The 21,894-nt window shown below is 43.0% G+C and overlaps 1 protein-coding gene across 2 annotated transcripts in view; it reads right to left on the bottom strand.

Moving 5' to 3' along the window:
• Nucleotides 1-18,769: 18,769 nt before the first annotated feature.
• Nucleotides 18,770-21,894, bottom strand: part of LOC115197662 (filamin-C) — a 39,855-nt gene continuing 36,730 nt past the window's right edge. For both annotated transcript variants that reach the window (XM_029759408.1, XM_029759409.1), the window contains 4 exons: nucleotides 21,617-21,793; nucleotides 21,117-21,335; nucleotides 19,716-19,931; nucleotides 18,770-19,534 (listed from right to left, as the gene is read on the bottom strand). In XM_029759408.1, the coding sequence (XP_029615268.1) occupies nucleotides 19,347-19,534; nucleotides 19,716-19,931; nucleotides 21,117-21,335; nucleotides 21,617-21,793 (800 nt within the window). In that variant the 3' untranslated portion in view covers nucleotides 18,770-19,346. The remainder of the gene's footprint in view (nucleotides 19,535-19,715; nucleotides 19,932-21,116; nucleotides 21,336-21,616; nucleotides 21,794-21,894) is intronic.

Below are 21,894 nucleotides of genomic sequence, written 5' to 3'. Positions count from 1 at the left end.
ATTCACCATCTATAGAGATCCTATAATTCACCATCTATAGAGATCCTATAATTCACCATCTATAGAGATCTTATAATTCACCATCTATAGAGATCCTATAATTCACCATCTATAGAGATCCTATAACTCACCATCTATAGAGATCCTATAATTCACCATCTATAGAGATCCTATAACTCACCATCTATAGAGATCCTATAATTCACCATCTACAGAGATCCTATAATTCACCATCCGGTTCTACATGTGATTCTATACGTCCCTCCATGTCTGGTCTGATCCCCTCTTCTTCCTCTCTTCTCTTCTCAGAGTGGATAGTCACATGGGACCACTGAATTGCTGTTTACAGTCAGGAACCCGTTTAGTTTTATTCATACAGAAGACAGATTACATCTTCATGTCTGTCTGTGGGTATGTGTGCTCTGTAACCCTCCATGTCCGTCTCATACCTCCTCTGTAACCCTCCATGTCCGTCTCATACCACCTCTGTAACCCTCCATGTGGGTCTCATACCACCTCTGTAACCCTCCATGTTGGTCTCATACCACCTCTGTAACCCTCCATGTGGGTCTCATACCACCTCTGTAACCCTCTATGTGGGTCTCATGCTGCATCTGTAACCCTCTATGTGGGTCTCATACCTCCTCTGTAACCCTCCATGTTGGTCTCATACCACCTCTGTAACCCTCCATGTTGGTCTCATACCACCTCTGTAACCCTCCATGTTGGTCTCATACCACCTCTGTAACCCTCCATGTGGGTCTCATACCTCCTCTGTAACCCTCCATGTTGGTCTCATACCACCTCTGTAACCCTCCATGTGGGTCTCATACCACCTCTGTAACCCTCCATGTGGGTCTCATACCTCCTCTGTAACCCTCCATGTCCGTCTCATACCTCCTCTGTAACCCTCCATGTCCGTCTCATACCACCTCTGTAACCCTCCATGTGGGTCTCATACCACCTCTGTAACCCTCCATGTTGGTCTCATACCTCCTCTGTAACCCTCCATGTGGGTCTCATACCTCCTCTGTAACCCTCCATGTGGGTCTCATACCACCTCTGTAACCCTCCATGTCCGTCTCATACCACCTCTGTAACCCTCCATGTTGGTCTCATACCACCTCTGTAACCCTCCATGTTGGTCTCATACCTCCTCTGTAACCCTCCGTGTGGGTCTCATACCTCCTCTGTAACCCTCCATGTTGGTCTCATACCACCTCTGTAACCCTCCATGTGGGTCTCATACCTCCTCTGTAACCCTCTATGTGGGTCTCATGCTGCATCTGTAACCCTCCATGTGGGTCTCATACCACCTCTGTAACCCTCCATGTGGGTCTCATGCTGCATCTGTAACCCTCTATGTGGGTCTCATACCTCCTCTGTAACCCTCTATGTGGGTCTCATGCTGCATCTGTAACCCTCTATGTGGGTCTCATGCTGCATCTGTAACCCTCTATGTGGGTCTCATGCTGCATCTGTAACCCTCTATGTGGGTCTCATACCTCCTCTGTAACCCTCTATGTGGGTCTCATACCACCTCTGTAACCCTCCATGTGGGTCTCATGCTGCATCTGTAACCCTCTATGTGGGTCTCATGCTGCATCTGTAACTCTCTATGTGGGTCTCATGCTGCATCTGTAACCCTCCTGATTGACAATCAGTTGGACTTTCAGCCACACATTGGCTTCCTTTCAGGAGAAGCGTTAAAACAATGCAAATTGACTGAGGGAGGGAGGGAGGCTCAGAGCCCAGTGGGTCTCGACCAGATTGTGCACAAATACACACACACACGCACACACATACACAAACACACACTCTCACACGCACACGCACACACATACACAAACACACACTCTCACACTCACACACATACTCACACACATACACACACACAAATTGTGTTCATGCAGCATACAAATGTGTGGGGCATTAAGTCAGTGTTGTAACTTGTCCTCCACCACTACACCAGGGTAGACAGGCAGGCTGAACATACAGTTATAGAGAGGGGGAAGGATGGACGGTCCGATGCTGGATGCATGTCAAACAAGTCGATGAGACTGTGTGTGTGTGTGTGTGTGTGTGTGTGTGTGTGTGTGTGTGTGTGTGTGTGTGTGTGTGTGTGTGTGTGTGTGTGTGTGTGTGTGTGTGTGTGTGTGTGTGTGTGTGTGTGGTCGTGCATGCTAGTTGTTCAGCACACAAACCGTTGACAGTTAGCAGTCCAGCCCAGCAGCAGATCAGAGAACAGCATGATAAGAAATGGTTTTGCTACTTCAGGTGAATGAAGCTAATAACAGCAGTCTTGGAGAACAACAGGATGATGCATCCTACATGGCACCCTATTCCCTATATAGTGCACTACTTTGATCTGGTCAAAATACGTGCACTATTTTTTATTTATTTAACCTTTATTTAACTAGGCAAGTCAGTTAAGAACAAATTCTTATTTTACAGCAATATGTTTGGAACATCAAATTGCAATAAAATCGCAGTATCGAATCGCAATATGTATAGAATCGCGAGAATCGTCAGAATCGCAATACATATCATATCACCATATCTAAGTATTGGGGCGGCAGGTAGCCTAGTGGTTAGAGCGTTGGTGGATCGATTCCCTGATCTGACAAGGTAACAATCTGTCGTTCTGCCCCCTGAACAAGGCAGTTACCCCACTGTTCCCCAGTAGGCTGTCATTCTAGATAACTATTTGTTCTTAACTGACTTGCCTAGTTAAATAAAAGGTTACCTTTTAATTTATTATGAAAATATCATATTGTGGGGTCCCCATCCATCCATCCCTTCGTTCATGTTTGTTTGTTTTTATTTGTTTTATTTATTTGTTTTTATCCATCCATAACATGGTTTCCTCTGAGCTTTTCCTCTGTCCAGCATCCTCCAGGTCTGTCTGGGGATCACAACGGTCAGACCAGATGAGAGGGGAGAGGAGGAGAGGGGAGAGAGGAGGAAAGGAGAGGGGTAGGGGAGGGGAGGCGATGAGAAGAAAGGAAAGGAGAAGAGAGGACAGGGGAGGGGAGGGGAAAGCAGAAGAGAGGCAAGAAAAGGAGAGGAGAGGAGTACAGAGGAAAGGAGAGGAGAGGGGATGAGACAAGAGGAGAGGAGAGGAGAGGAGAGGATTTGCACATCGGTACAACACGGTATATAGCCATAACATTACATTTGAAATGTCTCTATTCCTTTGGAACTTTTGTTAGTGTTATGTTTACTGTTCATTTTATATTATTTATGATCTATTTCACTTGCTTTGGCAATGTAAACATATGTTTCCCATATCAATAAAGCCCTTTGAATTGAGAGAGAGACAGAGAGAGAGAGAGAGAGAGAGAGAGAAAATGAAAAAGTGATAAATGAAAGAATGAGATTTGCACTAAAATGAGGACTTCAGAGGGTTGGGGGGGAATGTAATTATTACACAATTATAACACAATTCCACAGAGCACATAATCCAGATTTTGTGTGTGTGTGTGCTCTGAAGTGTGTCTGTCTTTCATAGGGCTATGGCTGTGAGTGATTCTCTTGGCAGGAGTGGTGGATAAACATGCTGTGGTGGACAGACGCCTCAGTCCTCGTTCCTGGGCTTTACCTCAATTCGAATTCCTTGAATCCTCTTTTCTTTCTCAACCATATTGTAGGAGAAGGTCCAAGGTCCCTCCTTTAGGAGGTAAGCAGAGAGGATGCAAGACGAGAGGATGCAAGGAGTGAGGATGCAAGGAGTGAGGATGCAAGGAATCAAGGAAAGCTTCATTGAGAAAGAGCCCTGGTTCAATTGAAATGGACAGGCTGACGTGGGTGGGCCCGGTCTGGTTAACGCCAGCCAGATGGTCTGAAGGTGTAAATCGCTACCGTTCATCATCACGCCAACCAGCACTCACACAAACAAACACACACACACACACTCACTCCGCCTCCTCGGGCCCAACCAACCAGCCAACCAGGCTGTCACAGAGAACCAGAGAAAATGATCCCCTAATTATAGGCTCCTCTCTGTGAAGAATGGGAGAGGAGAGAGGAGGCTGGCTGAGTCACAGTGTGAATCTGGAACTGTTATCACTGATCAGTGGGCACAGGGTGAGGACACACACACACACACACACACACACACACAAAGCACAGCATCATGTTAAAGCTTAATTGCATCCTGTCTGTATGGTTGAATTGTGCCTTTGCTCAAAAACAAATAGGACCTGAAACAACACCCACTCTGAGAGACATATCATCCTCCACCACACATTCAGCAGGATTAATTATAAATACAAAGGAAATAGATCTGTATGGTTGGACAGTTTTCTACCTCCTGTGCTTTATAGACTAGTTAACTGCTATTAAAAGGAGGTTATGTCCTGTGATTCAGGCCCATTGGGCTGCTGGAGGAGGCAGCGAGGTACGGTACTGACACCCTGTGGATAGACGAGGATGGGAAATGTGTGTTTGCGCAACCGAAATTGATTCAAGAGCGGGCCTATTTGTTTCATTGAGCTAATCTCCCTGTCTTGATACATTTAACAAAGTACAACGAGTTATAAAAAAAAAAAAAAAAAAAAACATTATGAATCTATGAAACAAGTATTTGTATATTGTTGAATATTTTGATTGATTACATGAAAATAAAACTACAACATGTAGACTATGAGAGTTGTTGTCGCTCTATGCCAACTGGCCGACAGGTGGCGTTATTATTCATTTTACGTGGTTCGTCATTGTGTCCTACTGGTGTCTATGCAGCCGGTTATACATTCCTGTCCCCCGGCGACCGACTTGTAGTCATACATAAAACATCCTCAATTCAGGCTGCAATGGCGTCGATTTCCTCCTTAACTAGCTTTAATGGCGAGCCAGGGGGGGGGGGGGGGGAATATATTATATATATATATTATATATATACCTACTGTATTAATAAAACTAAAATGTCCACCACCATGCTAGAATGGCTAATTTTACTTCCTGATGTTCAGCCAATCAGGTTGCAGCAGTCTGTTGTTTACCCCCTACTTGAAAAAAAGTTACACTCACCTATACCCAAAATAATAATTAAAACAAAGTCGGTAGCAGAGAACATGTCTACCGTTTAGCCTCACTTGGACAGTGCATATCTTTAGATATGCAGTTATTGAAACTGCTCTTCGTCCTTCAGGCATCCAGGCGGCATGACATCCGGCCGTGATTGGGAGTCCTATAGGGAGGCGCACAGTTGGCCCAGCGTCGTCCGGGTTTGGTCGTCATTGTAAATAAGAATTTGTTCTTAACTGACTTGCCTAGTTAAATAAAGGTTAAATAAATAAAATACATGGCAGTGCAGGAATGTTGATAGTGTAGGGCTGCGGGCCAGGAGGTTGTGGGTTCGTGGACAAGAGTGGGGTAGAAAGATGTGCTTTGTAGTGAACACATTGAATGAATCTATCATCGTATTTGCAGGTACGACAATTTTACATATTAGCATAATATTTTTTAATACCACACTAATTACCGAAATGATAGGCCTTTGTGTTCATTTTATCATATTTCTCCAATGCCATATCAGTGTGTCTTGTTTGAAACGAAACTGACCCAGTTTACAAATATTTAAATCTGAGAAGTCATTAGGAACTGAGCATGGTACTTTAAAAAGCAAGGCCTACCTTTCCACCCCAGACGAAGTAGGTCTACCGACACACAAACAATGTTAGCTTTAACTGCTGGCTACTCTTCTTCGGTGGCTTAACCCAACGAGAAAAGGTCACAGGTGTTTAAACATCTTCGACTTTACAGAAAGTGAATAGCTTAATACATGTATAGTGACATAATTTGATTAGGCTACTTCCCAAGTAAAGTCTATTTTTCGGTCTCCTCGGTTTCAGAAAGTTGTTGCACAGCCTCAATGTCAAAGAAACGAAACAATGATATTCCCATATGCATCGGAATCATGTCTTTCCCGGGTATTTTACAGATTGTTTCTAGCATAAAACATCGAGGAACAAAGCGCTGTTATAGATCACTTTATATAATCGGATCCTTTTTCCTTTCTTTAAAATCTTAAAGTTTTTGCCATTTCCTTTAATTAAAGGTAAGACAATGGCATACCCTCTCATCCCACCTCAAGTCTTGGTTTTAACCTAACCGCCCTTCACTGAAACAGAGGTAGACTATTTAAAGGTGGACGGAGGAATTGACCGGCAAATTTATGGATATAGCAGCCAATAGCCTAATTTCGTCTGTCAAACAGATAGGAGTACCTCTTATTTCTTAAATAGGAAGAAATAGGCTCCAACACAAAGCCCTCTGGTTATTAGTCTAATTAAAATGTAGACGGTTTAAATGAATTATGGCTACTGTCTGCACCATGAGCTGTCTATTTCCGATTGACTGTCTTTCTGCCGCAGCTTCAAGTTTCAGCGCCACAATGTAAATTACTCGAATCTGGCTTATTGTGATGTCAATAACTCTGATAAATACATCACGGCAAGAAACATATTGTTTTTAATAAAAAAATCAATTATAATAGTGGTTATTTATCAAAGTTGACATCCGGTCCTCCTCGTCGTCATGCTCTCCTTCTCAAACTTAACAGAACAATAATTTTTTTTTTAAATCTGAAGAAGCCTTTGACTCTCCTCCTGAACTGCCACCTACACAGCACAGCCATTGATTAGGCAGCACACAAAATAGTTTTTCATCAGCAAGAGCAGAGCAGACCGGGGCTCAGGGTTGGAATATCCATTGCAGTATGTAATGCAGCCCAGTTTTATTTACACCATCCCAGCAGCTATTTTAGAACTATAACTCTGTTTTGTGCTTCTCCGAGCCTGCACTTCGGTTGATTGAAACCACACTAAATAGCCTATAGGCACAATAGCCTATACTGCGCCAAGCATATAATCAGAGGTGAGGGGCAGCAGGGCCAGTCCTTACAATTTTGCCACCCTAGGCGAGACCAAAAACGTCTGAATTATGTGAGGTTTTATGTGTTGTAGTTGGAGGTTCATCTTGGTCAGTTTAGCTCAGAAAATGCCACCCTGGTCTAAATGCCACCCTCGCCTAAATCCTGCCTAATGAGCAGGCCTGGCCGTGAGGAGCAGCATGCCACCCTGGTCTAAATGCCGCCCTCGCCTAAATCCTGCCTAATGAGCAGGCCTGGCCGTGAGGAGCAGCATGCCACCCTGGTCTAAATGCCGCCCTCGCCTAAATCCTGCCTAATGAGCAGGCCTGGCCGTGAGGAGCAGCATCGGGCACACAGTAATATAGCCTAATAGCAACAACAACAAACATTGCCTAATAAGCAACTAATTCTAAAACAGTAAGAAGTATAGGCATTTCATCAATTACAAATTACATGACCTGGACTAGATAAAGTATGCTAAACCCTCCCCTTGACTGAAATTGAAAAAGGATGACCATCCCCTGGACTAGATACAACATACTAAACCCTCCCTGGACTAGATACAATACACTAAACCCTCCCCTGGACTAGATACTATATACTAAACCCTCCCCTGGACTAGATACAATACACTAAACCCTCCCCTGGACTAGATACAATATACTAAACCCTCCCCTGGACTAGATACAATACACTAAACCCTCCCCTGGACTAGATACAATATACTAAACCCTCCCCTGGACTAGATACAATATACTAAACCCTCCCCTGGACTAGATACAATATACTAAACCCTCCCCTGGACTAGATACAATATACTAAACCCTCCCCTGGACTAGATACAATATACTAAACCCTCCCCTGGACTAGATACAATATACTAAACCCTCCCCTGGACTAGATACAATACACTAAACCCTCCCCTGGACTAGATACAATATACTAAACCCTCCCCTGGACTAGATACAATATACTAAACCCTCCCCTGGACTAGATACTATACACTAAACCCTCCCCTGGACTAGATACATTATACTAAACCCTCCCCTGGACTAGATACAATATAATAAACCCTCCCCTGGACTAGATACTATACACTAAACCCTCCCCTGGACTAGATACAATACACTAAACCCTCCCCTGGACTAGATACAAAATACTAAACCCTCCCCTGGACTAGATACTATACACTAAACCCTCCCCTGGACTAGATACAATATACTAAACCCTCCCCTGGACTAGATACAATATACTAAACCCTCCCCTGGACTAGATACAATATACTAAACCCTCCCCTGGACTAGATACTATACACTAAACCCTCCCCTGGACTAGATACAATACACTAAACCCTCCCCTGGACTAGATACAATATACTAAACCCTCCCCTGGACTAGATACAATATACTAAACCCTCCCCTGGACTAGATACAATATACTAAACCCTCCCCTGGACTAGATACAATATACTAAACCCCCCCTGGACTAGATACAATACACTAAACCCTCCCTGGACTAGATACAATATACTAAACCCTCCCCTGGACTAGATACTATATACTAAACCCTCCCCTGGACTAGATACAATATACTAAACCCTCCCCTGGACTAGATACAATATACTAAACCTTCCCCTGGACTAGATACAATATACTAAACCCTCCCCTGGACTAGATACTATATACTAAACCCTCCCCTGGACTAGATACAATATACTAAACCCTCCCCTGGACTAGATACAATATACTAAACCCTCCCCTGGACTAGATACTATATACTAAACCCTCCCCTGGACTAGATACTATACACTAAACCCTCCCCTGGACTAGATACTATATACTAAACCCTCCCCTGGACTAGATACTATACACTAAACCCTCCCCTGGACTAGATACAATATACTAAACCCTCCCTGGGACTAGATACAATATACTAAACCCCCCCTGGACTAGATACTATATACTAAACCCTCCCTGGACTAGATACAATATACTAAACCCTCCCCTGGACTAGATACAATATACTAAACACTCCCTGGACTAGATACAATATACTAAACCCTCCCTGGACTAGATACAATATACTAAACCCCCCTGGACTAGATACAATATACTAAACCCTCCCCTGGACTAGATACAATATACTAAACCCCCCCTGGACTAGATACTATATACTAAACCCTCCCTGGACTAGATACAATATACTAAACCCTCCCTGGACTAGATACAATATACTAAACACTCCCTGGACTAGATACAATATACTAAACCCTCCCTGGACTAGATACAATATACTAAACCCCCCTGGACTAGATACAATATACTAAACCCTCCCCTGGACTAGATACAATATACTAAACCCTCCCCTGGACTAGATACAATATACTAAACCCTCCCCTGGACTAGATACTATACACTAAACCCTCCCCTGGACTAGATACTATATACTAAACCCCCCTGGACTAGATACAATATACTAAACCCTCCCCTGGACTAGATACAATATACTAAACCCTCCCCTGGACTAGATACAATATACTAAACACTCCCTGGACTAGATACAATATACTAAACCCTCCCTGGACTAGATACAATATACTAAACCCCCCTGGACTAGATACAATATACTAAACCCTCCCCTGGACTAGATACAATATACTAAACCCTCCCCTGGACTAGATACTATACACTAAACCCTCCCCTGGACTGAAATTGAAAAAGGATGACCCTCCTCCATGTAACTCAAGGTAACCATTCCGAACATTTGGATCCATTCCTAAGAAAATATGCATATTACTCCATGGTTCTTTTCCTATGGCTCGCCATTAAACCTAGTTAAGGGGAGGAATCTCGATGCCCTTTCACGCCTGAATGGAAGATGTTTTATGTATGAGTCGGTCTCCGGGGACAGGAGCGTATAGCCGGCTGCATATATGCCAGTTGGATGCAGATTATAGACGACGCAAAATGAATAATAAGAGTGCCATCTGCTGACCGGTTGGGCTTGGTCGCACACGATTAGTTAAGCAAGCTATTCTGTTTTTCATTCATGCATTTGATGATTAAAAGTATAGCTACAAATATAACATGTTTAAGAATTAAAGCAAAATTTAAGCTAAAGACTATGATCAGTTTAGGTCTACTTTGTTTGTCCTCCTAATTCAGTGCTGACAACTTTTGAAGAAAGGTAAGTGAGATGTTTGCCAGATGGGGGTCTGGGGGTCCTCCCCCAGGAAAATTGCATTGTTTTAAAGCTCATTTGCTGGCCTATGACCAGGGTGGTAAAAACACACAGTTCAGGTTTATTCAGAATGCTTTGAACATTAAATGAACACTCAAAATTCAACGACTTTGTTACTTTGAGATTTATTTGGGGATTAGATTTTAAGTATGCTGATATTTTTTTAAACATATTTATTAGGTGGTTTGACAGTTTTTTCAGACAGTAATGAAATTAGATGTGGAGACAAGCTGATGGGAGAAACAGTGGGAATGTCAGTGTGAATGCACTGCATAGGAAATACTAATATGAATGGTTGATGGCAGTGGGTAACCAAATCAGAGATTGCAGTCTCCTTGTCCATATAATGCTTTCAAGGTAAGCACACAAACATTTTGTATTTTGGTAATAAGGCTGAAATAAAATCCTGCTTGCTCTCCAGGTGTCACGCAGAGCGGAACAGGTGAACCCCAGAGCAGACTCAGACGAGGAGACTGGGATGAGGTAACCAAGGTATTTATTGAAACATGAGGGGGAGATTGAGTGAAGGCCAGGGGAAGCTTGGGCGGGTTGCCGGAAACCAGGTGCTGAGGCTGAGGTTGGAGCGAGAGGTGTTGGGACAGGGCAAGCAGGTCCGGAGGGGAATCCAAGGGAGCGTAGAGTGGGGAATCCAAGACAGAGTAGCAGGACTGATGAGAAGTCGGACTGGAGACAGTGACCAGAGTCAGAGAGGGTAGAACTGTAGCGGAGAGGAAAATAGCGTCAGGCAAGGGAAACCAGGCACAACAGGAACAAACGGCCAGATAATGGACTGACTGGGCAGAGATTACGATCTGGCAGTGTGGAAGTGGCAGGACTGAGTATTTGTAGAGGTCTTGATTATGGAACAGGTTGCAGCTGGTGGGGGATCTTCTCTGACTCCACACACCTGTCTCCGCCCACACAATCACACACACACACAGAGGGAGGGAGAGAGCACTGGGGGAGTGGCGGCAGGTCAAGGAGACACAGGATGAGCACTAGAGGGCGTGGCAGGAGCAGATGTGACACTAGGAAGGTTGGCCACTCATGATTTATGTTTTCCACTCATGATCTATGTTTTCCACCCATGATCTATGTTTCCACTCATGATCTATGTTTTCCACTCATGATCTATGTTTTCCACCCATGATCTATGTTTTCCACACATGATCTATGTTTTCCACTCATGATCTATGTTTTCCACTCATGATCTATGTTTTCCACTCATGATCTACATTTCCCAAGTTCTGGGTGTTTGAAAATGTGCTTGTTATAACAATTAATTTCACAAAATCACCCAACCTTTATGAAAAAATCTAATAAATATCCATATTCATGTGGTTTATGCCTATTAGTTGAAGATCCTTAACATCATCTTACTCTACATGGAGAAAATATTATGCATTTATAAGTTTATGGGTCCCCCTACCATCTCTGCCTAGCATGTGCACAGTGCTAATATGTCAACAATTATATTCTAGACCTGGAGCATTTCATATCCAATGCTTATTTGTAGGACGTATTCAAAACTGTCCATGAATGACTGCACAAATACATAGCCTCTTAGAACTCATTTTCAAAGACACCAGTAAGCATATCAGACTGTGATTAAACTAGCAACACTGGGAAAAAGTGGAATAATAGAACACTGTTCGTGTGGAGAATAACAGTAGGGTTCTTGCTGACAAGGACATGAATTTCCTTTACTTTAGCCCCTTGTTAAGAATGAGAATTGATGAGACTAAATAAAGTGAATCGCTAATAAAATCTCTCGAAGACAAGATGACATAAATCTTCCACCTACATCTAACCAAATTATTTTTATATTTATTGTCACCCCTCTAGAATCAAACTTACACTTTTGAGTTCATAATCTGTTTGACAAAATCATTTCCATAGTTACAAATAACCCTGATAAATCATACTGTAGGACTGTCTGCTGCCTTTTCGTTGTCACAGCCTAAATTCCAATCACCAAATGAAGGAAATAATGAAAGTGTAGATGAAATCCACTCTAGTACATGCTGTCAAAAGGCTGCATTCTGCAATCGGGACGGGAGTAACAGCCACCTAATTCTGTTGACAACACTGTACATAAAATACACCTACCACGCTGCTCTGTTTACAGTTTTATAAACTCAGCGGAGAACGTTCTCTCTCTCTCTCTCTCTCTCTCTCTCCATTCAAATCAAATCAAGCTTTATTTATACAGCACATTTCAGACATGGAATGTAGCGCAATGTGCTTTACAGGAAAAAACTAATAAAAACCAATGAAAATAAAAGCTTAAATATTTACTACACAATTAACATAAGATACAAACAAAGGAATGACACAAACTGAACAACTGAAGAGCACCCTAAGGAAAAGCAAAGCTAAAAATATGTGTTTTAAAATATCTTTTAAATATGTCCACAGTTTCGGCCCCCCTCAGGTTCTCTGGCGGCTATTCCAGAGGCTGGGGGCATAGTAACTAAATGCTGCCTCTCCATGCCTCTTGGTCCTAGGCTTTGGGATAGTTATAAGGCCAGTGCCAGAGGACCTGAGGGACCTACTGTTGGGGCTAGGGGGCAGTATTTTCACAGCAGGATGAAAAACGTACCCAATTTAAATAGGTTACTACTCTGGCCCAGAAAATAGAATATGCATATCATTAGTAGATTTGGATAGAAAACACTCTGAAGTTTCTAGAGCTGTTTGAATGGTGTCTGTGAGTATAACAGAACTCATATGGCAGGCAAAAAACCTGAGAAAAATTGAATCAGGAAGTGGGAGAAATTAGAAATTTAGTTTTTCTTTTGAATCCCTTGAAAAACTACAGTGACATAGGATTTACGTTACACCTCCTAACTCTTCCATTGGCTGTCAACAATCTTTAGGAACTGGTTTCATCCGTCACCTGTTACCGGGCAGAAAATTATGGCTCAGTCAATCACTGGCCAGTCTGAGGACAGGTGTCTTATGACGCGCGTGCACGTGACTTTGTTGTTTTTTATTTTTCTTCTGGGATGAATACCTATCGCCCGGTTGTAAAATTATCGCAATTTTACGTTAAAAAATACCCTAAACGATTGATTGTAAACATCGTTTGACGTGTTTCTACAAACGGTAATGGAACTTTGAACTTTTCGTCTATGGATTTGCGTCCACGCCACATGGCATTGTAAAGTTTTCTCGATGGGTCAACAAAACGGACGTATTTGGACATAAATGATGGACTTTGCAGAACAAATGAACATTTCTTGTGGAAGTGGGTGCCCATCCGAGTGCATTCTGCCGAAGATCAGCAAAGGTAAGTAAATATTTCTAACATATTTTTTGAGATTTGTTGACGTCGTGGTTTTGTCAAAGTTTATGAGTCCTTCTGTAAATTAAATGTGCCTATTCACCGTAAGTTATGGGGAGAAAACATTTTCTGAACGTCAAGCGCCAATCTAAAAATTGGGTTTTTGGATATAAATATAAACTTGATCGAACAAAAAATGCATGTATTGTCTAACATGATGTCCTAGGAGTGTCATCTGATGAAGATTGTCAAAGGTTAGTGCTTAATTTTAGCTGTATATCTGGTTTTGTGATGGCTATCCGTGCTTGGAAAATGGCTGTTTTTTTTTTTTGCTAAGGTGCTATGCTAAAATAATCAAATGTTTTGCTTTCACCGTAAAGCCTTTTTGAAATCGGACAATGTGATTGGATTAACGAGTAGAGTATCTTTAAAATGCCATATAATACTTGAATTTTAATTTGGAGATTATTTTGTTTTGAATTTCGCGCCGTGCTATCTCACTGGTTGTTGTCCAACCAATCCCTTTAGCGGGATTGTATCCTCTAGACTCTAGAGGTTAAAAGCATGTCTGACATGTATTGGGGTGCACAATCATGGATTGATTTAAAAACCAAAAGAACAATCTTAAAATTAATTCTAAAACTCACAGTCAGCCAGTGCTTTAAATCCTGTGTAAATGTGTGCTCTCCATCTGGTCTTGGTCAGTACCCGTGCTGCAGTATTCTGTATGTTTTGTAGATGACCAATGGCTTTCTTGGATAGACCAGACAGGAGAGCATTACAGCAGTCAGGCTTGCTTGTAATAAAAGCATGGATGAGTCTCTCTGTATCAGCTTGAGAGTGTTACGCCTGCTCGAGGGGGCCAGGCCGCCCAGCATTACACACTCCTGCCACCATCATTACGCACACCTGCCACCATCATTACGCACACCTGCCACCATCATTACGCACACCTGCCACCATCATTACACACTCCTGCCACCATCATTACGCACACTTGCCACCATCATTACGCACACCTGCCACCATCATTACACACACCTGCCACCATCATTACGCACACCTGCTTCCCTCGTCACATGCATCAGCGATTCATTGCACTCATTTGGACTAAATCACCTGTGTTATTACCTCCCCTATATCTGTCTGTTCCCCAGCTCTGTTCCCCGCTTCTGCATTAATTGTCGTATGTCGTTGTGTTACCCGGTTTTGACGCTGTTCCTGTCCTGTTCCATGTCTGTGCAAAACTAAATGTTCACTCTCCATACCTGCTTCTCTACTCCAGCGTCTGTTCTTACAGAATTCAGAAGCCACCAAATGAAGCACCTGGGAGTGCTGGCTTTTCGGTTGGTGGTGACGTCGGGTCCGAGGGCCACCGCCGACGGAACCAGGGGTGCTTCAGCTGGCTTGTCGGGCTCGAGAGGTTTCCTTGCCCCCGGTTGGCTCAGCAGGCATCCATCCCAAATCAGGCGTCAGCCGCATCGTCAGGTTTTTATGCCTCAGCCGGCTCGTCAGGCGTCTACGCCTCAGCCGGATCGCCAGGCTCCCACGCCTCTACCGTTTCATCAGGATGTTACGCCCAGCCGGCTTGTCCAGCGCCCGTGCCTCGGCCTGCCCGTCAGGCTCGCCCCGGTTGGACGCCGGGTGGCGCCCCTGGAGGGGGGAGGGTACTGACACGCCTGCTCCTGCTCTCCCTCCCTGGCGCCCTCGAGCGCCAGGCTGCTCAGCATTACGCACTCCTGCCAGCATCATTACGCACACCTGCTTCCCTCGTCACGCGCATCAGCGATTCACTGGACTCAGCTGGACTCAATCACCTGTGTTATTACCTCCCCTATATCTGTCTGTTCCCCAGCTCTGTTCCCCGTTTCTGCATTAATTGTCGTATGTCGATGTGTTACCCGGTTCTGCTGTTCTTTCCTGTTCCATGTCTGTGCAAAATTAAATGTTCACTCTCCGTACCTGCTTCTCTACTCCAGCGTTGGTTCTTACAGAGAGAGAAATGGTCGCACCTTGGCAATGTTTCTCAGGTTGTAAACAGCTATATCGGTCACATTCCTAATGTGTGATTCGAAATTTAGTTTGGAATCTAAAATAACACCTAAGTTTTTTACCTGGTGATTTATCTTTATTGCCTGTGAATTAAAATGTGCGGCTAGATTCTCTCTCCGTGCTTTGGCTCCAACAATAAGTACCTCGTTCTTCATTTAGCTGGAGGAAGTTGTGAGCCATCCAAGTATTTAAATCACTAAAACAGTGTAATAATTTATCCGTGGATGTAAGGGGTGCGTAACTGGTGGCAGCGAAGTCAGACGCAGGAGAGCAGAACTGGGTAATAACCGGAGCAGTTTAATATATATATAACCACCGGCATCCAGAATAATAAAGAATGGGTACAAAACCCGTCGCGCACCAGACAACAATTTGCACAAGCACTTACAACACACAAAGACATGGGGGGAACAGAGGGTTAAATACACAACACGTAATGAGGGAATGAAAACCAGGTGTGTGGGAAAACAAGACACAACAAATGGAAAATGAAAAATGGATCGGCGATGGCTAGAAGACCGGTGACGTCGACCGCCGAACACCGCCCAAACAAGGAGAGGAACCGACTTCGGGAGAAGTCGTGACAGTGGAGCTAAAATCCTCTGATGACACAGAAATGTAAAGTTGTGTATCGTCTGCATAGCAATTAAAATCAATGCTGTGCTTTCTGATAACACTGCCAATGATTAACATATATAAACTGAACAGTACCGGACCCAAAATCAAACCTTGTGATATATATTTTGTCTAAGTTATGTTCCACGAGGGTGACAAAAAAACTCAAACCGTTAAATAGGTCCTAAACCTATTTAGAACTGGACCAGAGAGGCCAACCCACCTCTCCACTCTGTCCAGAAGGACATCATGGTCAACAGTGTTGAATGCAGGACTTAAGTCTAATGACAGAGAGCTGTTTGGCATCTATGTAGGCTCTAAGATCATTTATCACTTCAAATAAGGCTGTCTCGGTGCTGTGGTGGGCACGAAAACCAGATGGGAATTTTCCAAACTAGTTTGCACTTAAAAAAATTATTTTGCTGTTTGAACATGAATTTCTCCAGAATTTTGCTTAAGAATGGAAGGTTGAAGAATGGCCGGAAATTGCTAAGAGCTGAAGAATCTGGATGACCATAGCAGTTTTTAGTGCAGTGGGGAAAGTGCATGTGAACAGGAAGTGATTAACAATAGCTTGCACTTCTTCAGATATGCAATTAAAAACTATTTTGAAGAAGATGGTGGGGATAGGATGGAGGTAGAACGCAGGTAGAAGACTTAAGTTGTGATATCACTTTCCTGAGCATGTCTGTCAACCAGGGAAAATAAATCCATAGTGCCTTTGCATGGTAGGCTAGGGAACATATCATCAAACATCTCATCAGGTCTTGCTTGACTGACACCCAGCCTAATGTTGGTTATCTTATCTCTGAAATATGCCGCAAACTCAACACATTTAGATGTGGAGGAAAGTTGACATTGGTTTGCGGTGGTAGGGTTTATCAGGCCATCACTGGTCAAGAAGAGCACTCTGGAATTATTCTGATTAATGGCGATCAAGTTAGAAAATTGAGTCCGTCTGGCATTTCTAATTGCCTTGTTATATATGCCAAGTTGTTCTCTCAGATATCATAATGGACCTGCAACTTTAACTTTCTCCACTTCTGCTCTGCCTTTCTGCAATTTCTCTTTAATTGATTAGTTACCTCTCATCCAAGGGGCTCTCCATTTGGATGTGTCCATTTTCAACTCTACTAGAGCTGTGGCATCAATGGTTGCCCTTAATTTTCTATTAAATTTATCAACTAAATCATCACAAGAAGAAGGCAGAATAGGTGGTGGAGTATTGTTCATGCACTCAATAAAATCGGTATCAATTTCAAAGGTAAGATAGTGTTTCTTAATAATGTATTCAGTATTACCGTGTGCTATTGGCAACAAGGTAGTAAAAAATCCACAGTGGTGATCAGATTAAGCAACATCAACAATAGAGGATATGTCAATAGAAAGCCCCTTGGCAATAACCAGGTCCAGAGTATGGCCGCGGTTATGGGTGGGCAAAGTAACATGTTGGATAAAATCCATAGATAAAAAAAAAAAAAGACATTCATAAATTCAATGGTCTTGGAGTCAGTCGCTTTGTCAGCATGAATATTAAAATCGCCCAACACAATGATTTTATCATAGTTCTCAAGGACAATAGACAATAGTTCAGAGAAATCGGTAATGAAAGTTAGGCAGTGCTTTGGTGGCCTATACAGGGTTATAGCCAGTACTGGTGGCTGACATTTAAACAGTATAGCATGATACTCTAAAAACCTAAAGTCACCAAACGAAATGTCCTTACAGCTGAGAGCATTTGTAGAAATGTAGGCTGTCCCCCCCCCACTCTGTTTCGTGTTTCTGATAGAGTATGAAAAGCTGTAGTCCGGGGAGGAGGGGCTTCACTAAGAGCAGCACTACAGTCTGATGACAGCCACGTTTCAGTGAGAAACATCCAATCAAATTTGCGCTCAGTAATGAGGTCATTCACGAGAAAGGTTTTATTTGTGATTGCGCTAACATTTAAAAGCGCCATATTCAATGAGTGTGGGCCACTCTATCCCTGGGGCATCTACCTCGAGGTAACCAATGGAATAACAACCAAATAATTAACGTTTACAACCATGTTTTCTGACAGTCTCCAATCTATCAGAATAGTAGGAGATGACAGTCTGTATAAACTCACTAGAAGGCGACGTTAAAGGAACACAAATTAGGTTACTGACAATAACCATAGTGCCATTTCTGCAGGAGTTGATATGGTTTTCCAAGTCCTCTGTTGCTTATTCTGACAGGGAGAACTGGAGCCCTACCAGACCTTGTCTGTCAGTCTCTAAAACAGTTTGATGTTGCTGGAAATAATCCTGGAACCCCTGCGGTTAGTGGGAATCCGGTCTCGTTTAAAAAGTTCTGGTTGCGCCCACAGCTCCACTCTAATCTTGAGGGCTGTTTCTTTAAAAAAAAAGTTTATCCAATCCCCTTGGTCCCTTACATAACTAGACCAATCATAGGCTTCAATGTGCAAAAGTTCACAGATGTATTGTTTTCAGTCCAGTTGATGCTCTTCGTCCTGTTTAATATTTTGTAAATATTATAAGTACTTTTAACACCTATTTATAACACTCACAAAGCATTGGACGTGTGTTTATAATGCATTGTGTAGAGTGTATATCATAGAAAGTGTTACCCTTGTATGTAACCTACTGTAAACATCTTCATGTGAAATATGTTTTTCACCATATCCCAATCCAAAACAGTAAATAAACCCACTCGTAGTCTGCCAAGGTAGCAGTTAAATCTTTATTATTAGGTCTGCAAAGACTTACCAAGGAATTGGTTAATATAATAAAAATACCTTTTCAAATTTCTTTAAGCATACAAAATCATATAATATCACACTTTAATACTGTTTAAAAGCAAATGATCTTATGTCCTAAACACTCACACATTAAGCCATTTCATTGCTACACAATAATCCCTTTCTATTGGCGGGACAGGATCTTGTACCAGTCAAAATACTTAGACCAACATTACATGACTTGGAGCATGTCTCCAGTACACATAGAGTTGGATAGAGGGCAGTCGCCTCTTTCCATCTCTATGACACCACACTAGTCACCTAGAACTTCGCTCTAAAACAGTAACAGAGTTAATACAACAAGCTTTGGCACATTCTTTAAATTAAGGCTGAAATCTGAATTTCTTTTTTCCTTATAGGATAGAGGGAGAGAAAAAAAAAGTCCTTGGATTCTTTAGTGCACGTTGAGAGAGGCGGTTCTACAGTAGTCCGCTGAGGAGTGTAGCGGTGCAGCGCAGCAAGGTGTGGTGGGGATCAGGGGTCAGGTGTTCGTTGAAGTTCGTTCAAGGCACAGCTACATTGAAGGGGCTGCCGGGGACACTATCGTCACCCCACTTGACGATAACGATGTAGTTTCCCTTGTCTTTGACAGTGTAGGTGACGTTGTAGAGGCGGTTGCCCATGTGTTTGACGTACACCTCTTCACATGGGGTCGTGGGGCCGTGCACTCCCACCAGCAACATGTTAGAGCCTGGAGGAGGAGAGATACAAGGTTACACGTGGCATAGAAAGATTGTGTGTGTGTGTGTACATTCATTCATGCCTGTGGTGGGGGTATGTATGTACATTCACGTGTGTGTGTGTGTGTGTGTGTGTGTGTGTGTGTGTGTGTGTGTGTGTGTGTGTGTGTGTGTGTAACCTATCCATCTCACCTGCTTTGCTGCAGTCTACATTGAAGATGTTCTTCTGTCCCACCAGAGCCTTGGAGAGCCCTGCGCCTCGACACACCACCTTGCTGGCATCTGAGGTCAGTTTGGACGAGGACGATAAGGAGCTGTACGCTCCGGCAACCTTGGAAGTCTTAGTGACCGTCTCTACCAGCACCGAGGACGTCTCGTGAAGGCTATGACCACCGGACAGACGGGTTCCTGAGAGAGGAGAGAGAGAGAGAGAGAGAGGAGAGAGCGGGAGAGACAAGCAGACATGTTACAAAAGAACTGCAGTCACGACTCAAACCAGACATTACATAACCTAACACCTCCCCTCCTCAATACAGACACAAACACTAGACTAAAACACCATGGATGGGGGTTTCTTATGAGAGGGTGGGACGGACCCTGCTTAGAAGAACACTGCTGTATCATCCATCTTCATACAGCTAGCTAAGAGTGCTAGTACTCAGTGGGATTCCATGTAACTTCACATCGAGCTGCATTTTGCCAGTGTTTCTGAGAATGCACCCAGCCTTCAGCATTGTGGTCCATGACTACTAATTCTACAATCCCGATGAGAGTAAACAGATTTATATAACATGTATTATTTACGTAACATTTCAGTATTAAGTATTTATTTACTAAGTATTTATAACATCCTTTCTAGGAACTTCTAACTTTTCAGAGAGTGTCTCGTTTAGGGTTGCAAAGCTACCGGTAGTTTACCAAAGTTATCGAAATATTCAGTCATTTTGGTAATTAATGGAAAATCGATGGCAATCTATAGGAACTTTGGTAAGTTATACTTGAATAATAAATAAATACAATTATTCATATAGTATTCATTTTTTATCTCTGTGTCCATATATAGATAGACCATATGGTTCAAGAGAAAATAGCCTAATTAATGAAAAGAAATGTAAATTAACTCTGCAACTCATCCAACGATTGATTTTTTTCACAACTGCCACGAGTTTGACACCAAAACATTGACAACAAAAAAACACAATGACAGTCAAATAAATAAAAGTGTAAACAAATATTTCATGTTGAAACCCTTATATTAAACAACAATGGTATTCACTACGTTGATGGTTTATATTTAGGTTAATGTTTTACAGCTTTGTCATTACATTTTTTAATTAGAAAAATCATGTTATTTAACTACTTCATATATTTTACATGCGATAAAGCCAGAGATAATTACAGACAGTACCCAAAAAGGCCACTAGATGTCTAATGATAGACTACAGGAAATCCTTTAAAGATACCAACATTCTGATAGTAAACGTAGAGAGCTTCCAGTAATATATCCTCCCTTTGCAACCCTAGTCTCGTTTCATAACGAAAACATCAAACATCCTTTTCGTCAAGATCTGACACACACACACACACACACACCTGTGACTCTGGCTTTGAAGGGGCTGCCCACTATGTGGTTGGGTCCTCCGTATTTGATGTTGATGAGATAGCTGCCGGGGGCCATGGGAGTGTAGATAACCTTGTAGCCATCGGGGCACTCAGAACAGTCCATCTTGACCTTAGAGGGGCCGTCAATGGTCACAGACAGGGCACCTGACCCCGCATTACAAGTGTTCACTACGAACTCAGAGGCCACGCCTAGAGAGAGAGACAGACAGATGATCAGGGGTATATGTACAGTATATGTCCAGTTATCCTAGATGCCATCTCCTGCTGTTGTGCCTTTGACCAAGGCATTGACCAAGGCCACCCCACAGGATCCATCCCTCCTTCAAAAGGGGCGATCTAAGCCTAAACTGCACCACGGTTGATCCTGGCTTCCACCCCCCCCTTCTTGTTCTTTGACAGTACAACATTTGTTGAAAGTAGGGGTTTCCTCTGTAAAGCTGGAGTCAGAAGAGATAAGGAGAAGTGTGTACCTGTAGATCCTCCCTCCAGTCCAGGCCCGTATGCTGTCACCATGCCTGGATCTCCAGCCTGTCCTGCCTCCCCCACCCGCACATTGAACGGGCTACCGGGGATGTGACTGCCGTTGAACTTGACGTCAATGGAGTGCACGCCGTTCTCACGTGGAATGAAGCGGATCGCGTTCTTGTCTGGGGATAATAGTAGAGAGTTAAAAGAATAAGAGAGGAGAGGAGAAGAGAGGAGAGCTACCATAACTATGTTTCTATGGACTGGTATGATGTGTATTAAA

This window comes from Salmo trutta, chromosome 7, assembly GCF_901001165.1.
Source record: "Salmo trutta chromosome 7, fSalTru1.1, whole genome shotgun sequence".
NCBI lineage: Eukaryota > Metazoa > Chordata > Actinopteri > Salmoniformes > Salmonidae > Salmo > Salmo trutta.
This window is presented reverse-complemented; position numbering and strand designations above follow the sequence as displayed.